Genomic DNA, 11151 nt, shown 5'->3' with positions numbered 1-11151 from the left:
AGGTCAGTTCAGAGGAAGTTCAGTGAATGTCATCAGAACTAACAAGCCTCCCAGTCTTATTTTAAACTTCCCCATTCTTCAATACCGAAACTCTGTATCCAAAGGCTGTATGTACTACTAGCTCCTGAGTATATTTGGACCTTAAGACTGAGTTGGGTTAAAGGTATTTTGGTGAGAGTGCCTGTTACTGTATCTGCCTATGATCCAATAGGCAGAAGAAAGCAAGGCTGCAATGGTTGGACAAAATGGCAGTTTTTTGACTGAAACTATATATTAGTATACTTTCAAAATGTAAACGTAAGCAATATTGAAAAAACATGAACTTTATTGCAAGTCACACTCTTATCAGTATGATGGTGATGAAATAGCACCATCATGTCATAATTCACTCTAAGTAAATCATTGCAAGGCTTATGATATAAATTGTACCTGCCTCCTTATCCCATCCCTGGATCTCTCTCCTTGTTTCTGCCTGTTTCCTATCTGGCTGAATGTTCAGTATATAACTCAACTCACAACTTAAAGAACTTCCCATGTTGTTAAAACACGGGGTTTTGTGTCAACACAAGAAACTGCATCAACTAGATAAATGCATTTCTTCCTTTATACTGGTTAGAGTTTCCCGATTTTTCATCTAATCAATAATAACTGCCTCTAATAGTACCTTAATATGCAGAATATCAGCAGGCTGTGAGAAGCTGCTCTTGTGGAATTCAGTGAATCCAACTGCAGTTGGAATTTATTTAAAATTTAAATTTAAATTAGGATTAACACAGAGCAAAACACAACTGCACACATTTATAGCAAAGAAGAACAGAATGCAGCAAAGTATCAAATAACATAAATACAATACTTTTATAATAAATAATACTTTTAGTTCACAAGGTGCACTGGCTTCCAGTAGTCTTCCAGATGCAGTTCAAGTTATCACCTATAAAACTCTCTACGGCATAGTACCTGGTTATCTGCAGGAACCCCTATCTCTGGTGGTTTCTACCACCCCACACACTCCAGTCAATTGGGCACGTGCCAGGTCCCTTCCTAAAGCAATGTTGTCTGATGACACCTAGGAAACATACTATTTCTGTGAGGGTATCTGCTTAGCAGAATCATCTTCCTCCTGAGGTTTGACTTGTTCCAATTCTGTTAGCCTTCAGGAAGTGACACTGGAACCAGAGAAGCTCATTCTGAAATCTGGTGTCTTATATTAGTGCACCCCAGTTGTTTATTTTCTGTTCTATTGCAATTCTATGTTTATTGTTGGACATTGTGCACTCCAGTGACATTTTTGCGAGTTAGCCACATAGATCATGGAACTTTATTCGTAATTAATTGCTGTTGGATTCTATAAGGCCTACTTTTAATTATTCATCATTTGTGTGAAAAAGCTACCCAGCAAACAAGGCAAACTAGGGTGCAAGCATGCTTTCTATAACCACAAATTCATGGTGTCATCTAGTAAGAATGTTACACTATGCACAACTACCCCCTGTGCTGGCATTTTACATTTTGGGTTAGAACTTTGTTTCCTAATCATGTGCTGTCAAGAATCCTGCTCCAGTTTTCTTCCCACCTAAGTGATATTTGTGTTCCAATCATGTGCCAATGCTGTCCTTAGAAGACCCAGCCAGGAAAGAGTGAACTCCTCCCTCTCTTGACACTGGAAGAAAAAAAATAGCTGGCAATTGAGAGAAAGCAGTTCAGCTGAAGTTTAAAGCAGTAGCATTCTATTTTACACAGAATTTCATTGCTTCCCATAATTTAATTCTACCAGTATCTTAAATATAGGTGTTCATTTGAGAACACCTAGGCATGCCAATTAAAATATTGAGGCAAAACGTATTTGCACATGAAAGGGCTCCTTTCAAAGTTTAATAGCATATCATTTCCCCAGGAAACTGGGTCAGTTTAGTCCAATATTGACACATAAAAGGCCTTAATAGCAGAGCTAGGAAAGTCATTGGTAGGCTTTTACCAACTAGAGATAAGCTAGTTTGATCTGATGTATCAGAACAAACACCACATGCACCTGAAACTAAATGTTTCTCAAAGAAAAAGTAGCTTTATGTAAAAGGGAAAATGTTTCAAAAAGGAAGAATTAAACTTGTTAAACTACAGGGTTTTTTTTGTATCTGACTATCCTATATAAAGCTCTCTATAAATCAGAAAATTGTTCTGTGCCCAAGCAAGTTATATCAGTAGTTTCTTAACATACAAGACTCTTAAAGAAGTGCTAAATGATGAAATAATTCTTTCTAGACGATTGTTTTTACATCATACCCAGCCTATTCTCAAGCTTACAATGTTGTGTACAAATGTTACATGTATTAAAAGATGCCATTCACCACTGGTTTATTTACTGTTCATTTTACATTTCCACAAAGATAATTGTGACTTCATCTATTTATATTTACTGTTGCTGGTATTATATCCAATCAATAATGCAAATATTCTGGATTGTTACCAAGTTTCTGAAATATAAAAAAAATAAAGAAAATGTAATTAGTAAACAGCCAATTAAAGCTTTGCAGTATTACAAAACCAGCATGAGCAGGATGCTGAAAAATCAAACATGTATTTTTTACTGACCAGTATCATATATTATTATATAAAGTAATTTATTGGTTTGTTTGATTTGTCAATCGCTCACAAGATAATAGATTATATAAAGTAATTGTCCAAAGTCACTTTGGGGAGAAGATTACCATGGCTTATAAATAAGGTTAAATAATTAAAGCGACCTCTTCTTTGGCTAGCCACCTGTAAAAAGCCGGGGTCACCCGTAAAACCGCGTGGAGACCGGATTCTCTAACTAATTCTATAGCTACGATGCGTGGCAGGGTGTTTCGGAGGCAGGAGAGGGAAGCGCTCATCTAAAGTTTGAAAGGGGGCCTAGCCTTTCGAGGGGTCCACTCTATGGGGATCGCCCCCTCCTTGCGCGCATCTCGTTCCACTTCGCCGGGCGGTGCCGGCGAGGACTTTCCAAAGGGTTAAACGCCTCGTCCTGAAGGACCGCTCCCCCTCCCACTGCCCTTGTGCTATTAATACAGCGAGCACATGCCGTGTCCTGACGCCTGAAGGGGACCAGATAACATGACTGTGCCCTTGCCGGCGACCCTCACTCAGAGGTTGCCCCATCGGAAGAGAGCAATATGGCGCCTTCCCCACAGTGCCCTCCAATGTGCTGGCGGATCAGCCCCCCGGGGGTCCTCCTCTTATCGCGAGACCCGGAAAACTTATAAATAGTTGGAAAAGGTAAGGGATTGTCTGTCCGAAGCTGTGTGACTCGACGGGGGTGTCTAGCTGGGTGGGGAGGTACCTATCGACGACTCTCTAGGGATTTTTGGTTCCCTCTTTTTTTTTTTTAAGGGAAGGGGATTTGGAGTGTCGCTCCCCTTAGTATGGCTGACCAGGCTCTCAGTTTTCTTAAAGACTTTTTGGCGGGGGGTATCGCTGCTGCCATTTCCAAGACGGCTGTAGCACCTATTGAAAGAGTCAAGTTGCTGCTACAGGTGAGCAGAGTGGCTGAATTTGGAGATGTGCTCATTCTCTCTATCCATAGAGTTTGGGAGGAAAACTGCTCAGATATTAATCTTGCACCTGCCATTGGAGAGGCTGTTTGGTTTCGTTGGCGTTTCCTAAAAAGTAGAGAGCAAGGACATTCCTCCCTGATGGAAACATGTAAAAATTACTTGGGGACTCTGCCTTATCAGTTTCTCACAGGTTTCTTCTAAGAAATCTTGGAATGATAGGGCAAGTCTGTTGTCCCTCAAAGTAGTGCTCTGCATTACTAGCAAAAAAAAAAAAAGTCTTGCATGGAGCCAAGTGTGAGGTTGTAAATAGGAATGGAGTAGGAATTTTAGTATCAGATGAAGTGACTAAATATGGAAACTGCAGTTGTGCAGTTCTGATGACAGAAGATCGGTGCAGCCCTGTTCTTGGCAAAGTATATAGCAAAGCTACCCAGGGCTTGAGGAAACTCCTTGAGGCCTTGATTATTCTCTTTGTATTGCACATGTGGTGTACCATTCAGCCCAATAAAAAGTAATATTCAATGGGCAGTGCAAATGGAAATGTGCCCCCATATATTTTCTAACCTAGTTCCATTTAAACTAATCTGTTGCATAAAAGTTTGCTGCTTGGCTCAATGGTTTGGTAACTTATGGAGAGTGACTAAAAGGACTGAATTCCCAAAAGAGATGCCTACGTGAAAGAAAGCTTGTGTGTATGTAAATTGGATCTTCAAGCTTGAATTAATACAATCTTTTATTTAACACATACAACCTAGTAAAGCTGTGCAAGGGGGTGCTTCATAAAGTGTATTGGTATGACCAAAGTCTACTTCCTTGAAATATTAAAGCAGGTGTGCTTTTTGAAAGGCTAACACTGCTGCTTTGAAGGCAATCCCTGATTGTCCATATTGCATATTCATAGGAAGAAAAAACTGTTGGCAATCTCTGAGAAAGTGAAGCAACTGTGAGGGTGAAGGTAAAGCTGCAGCAACTGTGCCAGCAGCTAAGGTCAACCTCGAAAGAATCCATGCAAGGTTTCTAGAGGACACAGCTGCTTTGATACTTCAAAATGATGCTTTCCTTTTGGTGCATGTTTTGCAAATGCTTCTTTTGAATAGCTTTGTGTAACTTTACTGTCCAATCACCTTTTAAGATATGTACGTATAGAGACCTAGTATGCAGGCTTCCCATGAGCAAATATGAACTGGCTGAAGGAGCAAATATATTTCTTAGATTTATGTTTTTCAGATCTTATGTCCAAATAAACCTATGCATTTAATAGAGTTGAATGTATTGATGCTATTGCTGTTAATTTTAAATTGATAACTAGTTTTGATATGGAACAAAATTCCATTTGCAGTGAAATTTAACTATGTGTTGTCCCAAAGTGTCCCAAATGTGCTTTTTTCAAGCGGCAACTGGACTTTCTGGTTCTTTTGAAGACATTTTGCTTCTCATACAAGAAGTTTCTTCAGCTCTGAAGAAGCTTCTTGGATGATCTGAAGTGACACATCTCCAAAGAAAAATCAGAAAGTCCAAGTTGCCTCTTGAAAAAAATCACCTCTGGGACAACCATGACCTGGAGGACTGAGAATTTCCATAGACATATTGCTATGTGTTCAATCTGAGCAAGCAACCCAAGCAACAGTTATCCATTTCCCTTTACTTCATTTTGTTTTTCTTCCCTCCTTTTTGGGTTTCATTCATTCAATAGGTCCAGCATGCTAGCCAACAAATCACAGCCGAAAAACAGTATAAGGGAATCGTGGACTGTGTGGTAAGGATTCCCAAGGAGCAAGGCATCATTTCCTTCTGGAGAGGCAACTTGGCCAATGTCATCCGGTACTTCCCCACCCAGGCCCTCAACTTTGCATTCAAGGACAAGTACAAGCAGATTTTCCTTGGGGGAGTGGACAGACACAAGCAGTTCTGGCGCTACTTTGCAGGCAACCTGGCCTCTGGAGGTGCAGCAGGAGCAACTTCTCTCTGCTTTGTGTATCCTCTAGATTTTGCTAGGACTAGGCTAGCAGCTGATGTGGGCAAAGGGCTGAATGAGAGGCAGTTCACTGGGCTAGGCAATTGCATTGCTAAGATCTACAAATCTGATGGCCTCAGGGGTCTCTACTTGGGATTCAATGTGTCAGTCCAGGGTATCATCATCTACCGAGCTGCTTATTTTGGCGTCTACGATACAGCTAAAGGTAAGAAACAGACATCTAGTGGTGCTGAAATAATGATCTGATCAGGCTTCCCCAAGCCCTAGATATATTCCCAGCCAACATGGCTGTTGAGCGCCCGGTGAAAGGAAAGCTAAGCTAAACACAGCTTTGCTTAACAAACTGCATTTCAATTGATGGGATTTGTAAATGTTGCCTAAAAATGGATCTTGTGGGTAAATCAGTTGATAATGGAGAAGGATATAGAATTCTGTTTTTTCTCCTAAGGAAAAAAGTGTTTTAAACACATTTTCCCTTTTGATCTGTAATTTTCAATGATTTATAATAGTATGATTTGTTCTATATGAAGTAATAAGCTGATTTTCTATGGTTAATCAACTTTCTATGGTCAATTAACTTATTATATTTAAGTACTGGTAACTGTCTCTTTGAAAAATAATACAATAATCTCTCAAAGTTAGACAATTTGGTATTCTATATTTTCTTGTTCCCTAATGTGCCAAATATCATCCTGGACTATGTAGATAGTTTAGCAACCAAACTATGTGGTTGCTAAAATCAACAATGACTTGATGGTACATGCTGAAATCAAAATATGCCAAATACTCCAGCCTCCAGCTGCATCTTAATTCTAACTGCATTTGTACAGAATGTAAACCACGGTTTTACCTAGGGTTTATGAAACAAGTCATGATGGTTTGGGCTAATGACATGCAAATTCACATATTTCACTATGAAGAAACCAGAGTGTAGCTTAGCAATATGTGTAAAAAGGCCATTTGTTTCCAGGTTTAAGAGACGTTTTAGAATGGCAATATGATAAAAAATATCCTTGGATTGAAATTGATTTCTTGTGAGGTACTCTTGACAGCACTACAGAAGTGGTTTGCTCTTGCTATCTACAAGATTGTGTTTTTGACTTGCATTCTAGTGTTCTGGTCCGGTCAGGGTTATTACCAAGTATTAACCAGACTTGACTCTACATACCATAGTTTTCCAGTCTCAGCAAGGTTAGCACAATGCTGCCATCTGCAGGAACAAAAAGGCAATGCAGTTAAGAAACTAATAATTCTTTAGATCTAGGACATTTTCTTCAGACACTACACGAGTATTTATTTATTTATTTTATTTTATTTGTCAATTGCTTACAAGATAATAGGTATAAGTATATACATAGTTATGAATACATGAAATGGGTACATATAAGAAAAATAAAAGAAACAATAGGACAGGGACAGTAGGCACGTTGGTGAGCTTATGCACGCCCCCTACAGACCTTTTAGGAAAGGGGTGAGGTCAATAGTAGACAGTCTAAGGTTAAAGTTTTTGGGGTTTGGGGAAGAAACCACAGAGTCCGGTAGATTATTCCAGACATTGACCACTCTGTTGCTGAAGTCGTATTTCCTGCAATCAAGTTTGGTGCGGTTAACCTTGAGTTTGTATCTATTGTGTACTCTTGTGTTGTTATGGTTGAAGCTGAAGTATTCATTGACAGGTAAGTCATTGCAATGTATGATTTTATATGCCATACTTAGATCAGACAGAAGACAGCATAATTCAAGGTTTTCTAGGTCTAGAATTTCAAGTCTGGTAGCATAAGGTATTCTACAACAAGTAGAGGAATGGAGAACTCTTGTGAAATATTTCTGGACTTTCTCAACTGTGTTAATATCAGATACGTAATGTGAGTTCCAGACTGATGAGCTGTATTCGAGTATTGGTTTAGCAAATGTTTTGTATGCTCTAGTTAGTAGTGTGATATTACCAGAGAAAAAGCTATGTAGGATTAGGTTAACAACTCTTAATGCCTTTTTGGCTATGTGGTTACAGTGGGCTTTAGCACTTAGATCATTAGAGATGAATATTCCAAGGTCCTTTACAGAGCTGGGATCATCAACAAGGTCTTGACTAATCAGCTTGTATTTTCTGATTTTTTTTGCCAATATGTAGGACAGAGCATTTATTTGTTGAGATTTGAAGTTGCCATTTGTTTGATCATTCTGATACATAGTCAAGATCTTTTGGAAGGGTAGCAGTGTTGTCTGTGGTATTGAACAGCTTTACATCATCAGCAAAGAGAACGCAGTTGCTCTTAATATGATCACAGAGGTCATTTATGTAGAGTATGAAGAGAGTTGGTCCTAGAACACTGCCTTGGGGGACACCACTATTGACAGGTACAGAATCTGATAGGACACTTCCAATTTTGACCATTTGTTGTCTGTTTGACAGGAATGCTTCTATCCAGTTATGCAGTTGTCCAGAGATACCATAAGATTTTAGTTATAGGAGTAGTTTGTTGGGTACCACTGAATCAAAGGCTTTACAGAAGTATAAAGATCTGACAGTATACTACAGTTTTTCAAGATAATGTTTACAATGCAATGGCTAGAATGTTGCCTTTGAATAGTGGAAGTCTAGATTTGAACTCCTGCTTAGTCATGAAGCTCACTGAGGGCACAACACTACAGTAACTATAACTCTCAAAACATCCCATAAGAGTTTATCAAGGCTTTTTTTAATTTAAAAAAATAAAAGTAAAAATAATTTTTTTAAAAATTGTATTTTTAAACTTGTTGCTGACACTTGGCAATTGGCATATTAGGGAATATGCCAATACAATAGGGAAGCCAGGTTCATTTAACAGCCATGTTACTAACTTAACAATAGTGATTCCCTTAACAACTGTTGCAAGAAAGATTATAAAATGGGGCAAAACTCACTTAACAACTGCCTCGCTTGGCAACAGAAATTTTCGGCTCAATTGTGATTGTAAGTTGAAGACTCCCAGTATCAGTAATATCTGATATGTAGAAGTCTTTTTTCTACCAAGCAGCTCTACAGTTTTGCTGTGGCGCCATGGTAGAGATAACATGTAGACCACGTATCATGGATCTGCTGGTGTATGGAACAGAAATTATAAGTGTTACTGATAATTTTTCTCTTCTTCCGGTTTTCATCTTTGGGCGATCTTCTCATGATAATAGGCATGTTGCCTGATCCAAAGAATGTGCACATCGTAGTCAGCTGGATGATAGCCCAGACTGTAACTGCAGTAGCAGGTCTGGTATCTTACCCTTTTGACACTGTCCGACGTAGAATGATGATGCAGTCTGGCAGAAAAGGAGGTAAGAGAATAACCATTTTCCTCGTCTCTCAGCACTTCCACTTTTCAGACAGTAGAACGACTTGATATCATTTGGCATGAAGCACAGTTATTCCTTCATCCAGCAATAGCAATAGCACTTAGACTTATATACCGCTTTATAGTGCTTTACAGCTGTCTCTAAGTGGTTTTACAGAGCCAGCCTATTGCCCCCAACAATCTGGGTCCTCATTTTGCTCACCTCGGAAGGATGGAAGGCTGAGTAAATCTTGAGCCTGGTGGGATTTGAACTGCCAAATTGCAGCCAGTCGGCAGTCAGAAGTGGCCTGCAGTGCAGCACTCTAACCACTGCACCACCAAGGCTCATAATCAGAAAGAATCTGTTCCTACAGGTTGATGGGTTTTGCTCACTGACCTTAGCTATAACCTTGACTTAGTGACTGTTCAAAGTTCTGATGGACTGCCCCAAGTGTACATATGACTAGTTCTGATGGCCCCCCCTCCACTCACCCATGGCTATGTGGCCACGTTTTGCGTGTTCAGCACCTGGCCCACATTTATGGCCATTTACATTGTCCCATGATGACATGTCCATGATTTATGACATTTTTGTTGAAAATCAGCATTTATTTCTGTTTTTTTTTTTTTGGTAAAAATGCCCCATAGTGAATGACCACAACAAAAAGTCTGCAAAATCAGATTGGTCACACTATGAACCTCTTTGTGACCACTATGACTTTTGACCATAATGGGCAGTCTCTATAATGGTCATATGTTGAGGATTACCTGTAATAGGAATAAGTTCTAATGCACTGATTACTTTTTCCCACTGGCCACGCTGTAGGCTTTCATTTTCAGAAAGACACCTGGGTTAAAAGTAAAGTAAAAGTAAAAGCAACAGAGACAAGCTCTGAGTTCTTGTAGGAGTCATGCTCAAATCAGCTCTATTTTTCCTATTTTACTCTTCCCTTTTGCAAAGAAAAGGAAGGGCAGGAAACAGCTGGTTTGTGCAAGAGGCAAGGCTATCCCTTTTAGCTTACTCGAGTATCATCTGCCTCAGTGTAAGGATACATTAAATAAACCACTTTTGTTACATGGAGAGTGGTGGCTTGCTGGGAACGGCTGCAAGCAGGATGAGATGGCAGCAAGGCTTCCGTATATAGAGTCCCATGTCCAGAGTCAACTACCCCAATAGGACAGCTACTTCTAGTCCCCCATCTTCAGGAGCATATAATTATTTAATGCTAAGAAAGCTTCGGTTTAATTTCTGCTTTTTTATTTGGAACATATTTAAGAACCTTATTGCAGAAATTCAATTTGCACAATTTTGAAAAAAAGTTATATTTATTTGCATTTGTTATGTTAAACTATTACCTTCAGATCAGTACAGTTCTTAAACACAGAGAGATGAAATTCTCTTGAGCTTCAAGTTTATGTTAAGAGAAAAAAGTGCAATTTTATTTTACAAACCTTTGAAGTAAGGTTTGGAAGTTCTTACTTTGAAGTAATAACTGGAGAGCAACTTTGCAATGATGCTTTATTTGTTGGAGTTAGAGAAATGATTGTGTTATACAGATCCAGTTCTCTCTTTCCAGTGATTTACCTGAATATGTTTACTTCCACAGCTGACATCATGTATAAGGGTACAATCGATTGCTGGAAGAAGATCGCTAAAGATGAAGGAGGCAAGGCTTTCTTCAAAGGTGCCTGGTCCAATGTGCTAAGAGGCATGGGAGGCGCTTTTGTATTAGTCTTGTATGATGAGATCAAGAAATTTGTCTAAGCAAGTCAAACTACTTGACTCTTATGTTCTGTTTAATTACATATTTACACGTGAGTTAAAGGCAACTAAATATTTCCTACGGAAACAGATTACTGTGGGTCAAATCCAGTTGAGAGGTCAAATTGGGGAACTATAAAGATTGCTCAGTGATGATTTATGACACGTCAAACTTTTTTGTATGGAAAATTGATGAGGTCTTTGTACATATACATTTATTTGACAAATATCAATAATATATTCCTATGAATAAAAATATTTCCAGAGGAGGTGTGTTGATAAAGTATTTAAACAACTACAAAAATGAATTTTAATAAATAGTAGAAATTAAATCTTTTTTGTGTGTGATAAATCCACTGCAGAAGTTCTTTCAAGTATTGTAGCTTCCAGATAGTGAAGAGTCCGTGAAGAGGTGAATGTGTGTGCACATGTGTGGTGTTATGATAGAAGAGAGGGGCAGAGAACAGGGTTCTGTTTGTCACTCTAAGCTAGCAAGAAAAAGTACAACGATGAGCGTGATTCTGACTCATATAAGACAAAACAGCTTTAATCTCTGCAGGAAATAATAGCAAAACA

At 38.9% G+C, this 11151-nt stretch overlaps 1 protein-coding gene and 1 long non-coding RNA gene across 2 annotated transcripts; one reads left to right on the top strand and one right to left on the bottom strand.

The window, feature by feature from the left end:
- Nucleotides 1-2335: 2335 nt before the first annotated feature.
- On the bottom strand, nt 2336-3168 carry LOC148125450 (uncharacterized). Its single transcript, XR_015744139.1, has 2 exons — nt 2781-3168; nt 2336-2471 (listed from the first exon to the last, which is right to left on the bottom strand). It is a non-coding gene; the product is annotated as an uncharacterized LOC148125450 (long non-coding RNA).
- An 88-nt stretch (nt 3169-3256) lies between these two features.
- SLC25A4 (solute carrier family 25 member 4) lies at nt 3257-10907 on the top strand. The gene is made up of 4 exons (XM_026697879.2): nt 3257-3512; nt 5227-5713; nt 8677-8817; nt 10421-10907. The coding sequence occupies exons 1-4, from the start codon at nt 3402-3404 to the stop codon at nt 10576-10578; spliced, it is 897 nt and encodes a 298-aa protein (XP_026553664.1). The 5' UTR covers nt 3257-3401; the 3' UTR covers nt 10579-10907.
- Nucleotides 10908-11151: the final 244 nt, after the last annotated feature.

This window comes from Pseudonaja textilis, chromosome 6 (genome assembly GCF_049901715.1).
Source record: "Pseudonaja textilis isolate UNSWEBS1 chromosome 6, rPseTex1.2, whole genome shotgun sequence".
NCBI classification, from domain to species: domain Eukaryota; kingdom Metazoa; phylum Chordata; class Lepidosauria; order Squamata; family Elapidae; genus Pseudonaja; species Pseudonaja textilis.
Note: the sequence above shows the minus strand (reverse complement) of the source record. Positions and strands in the feature narration are given on the sequence as shown.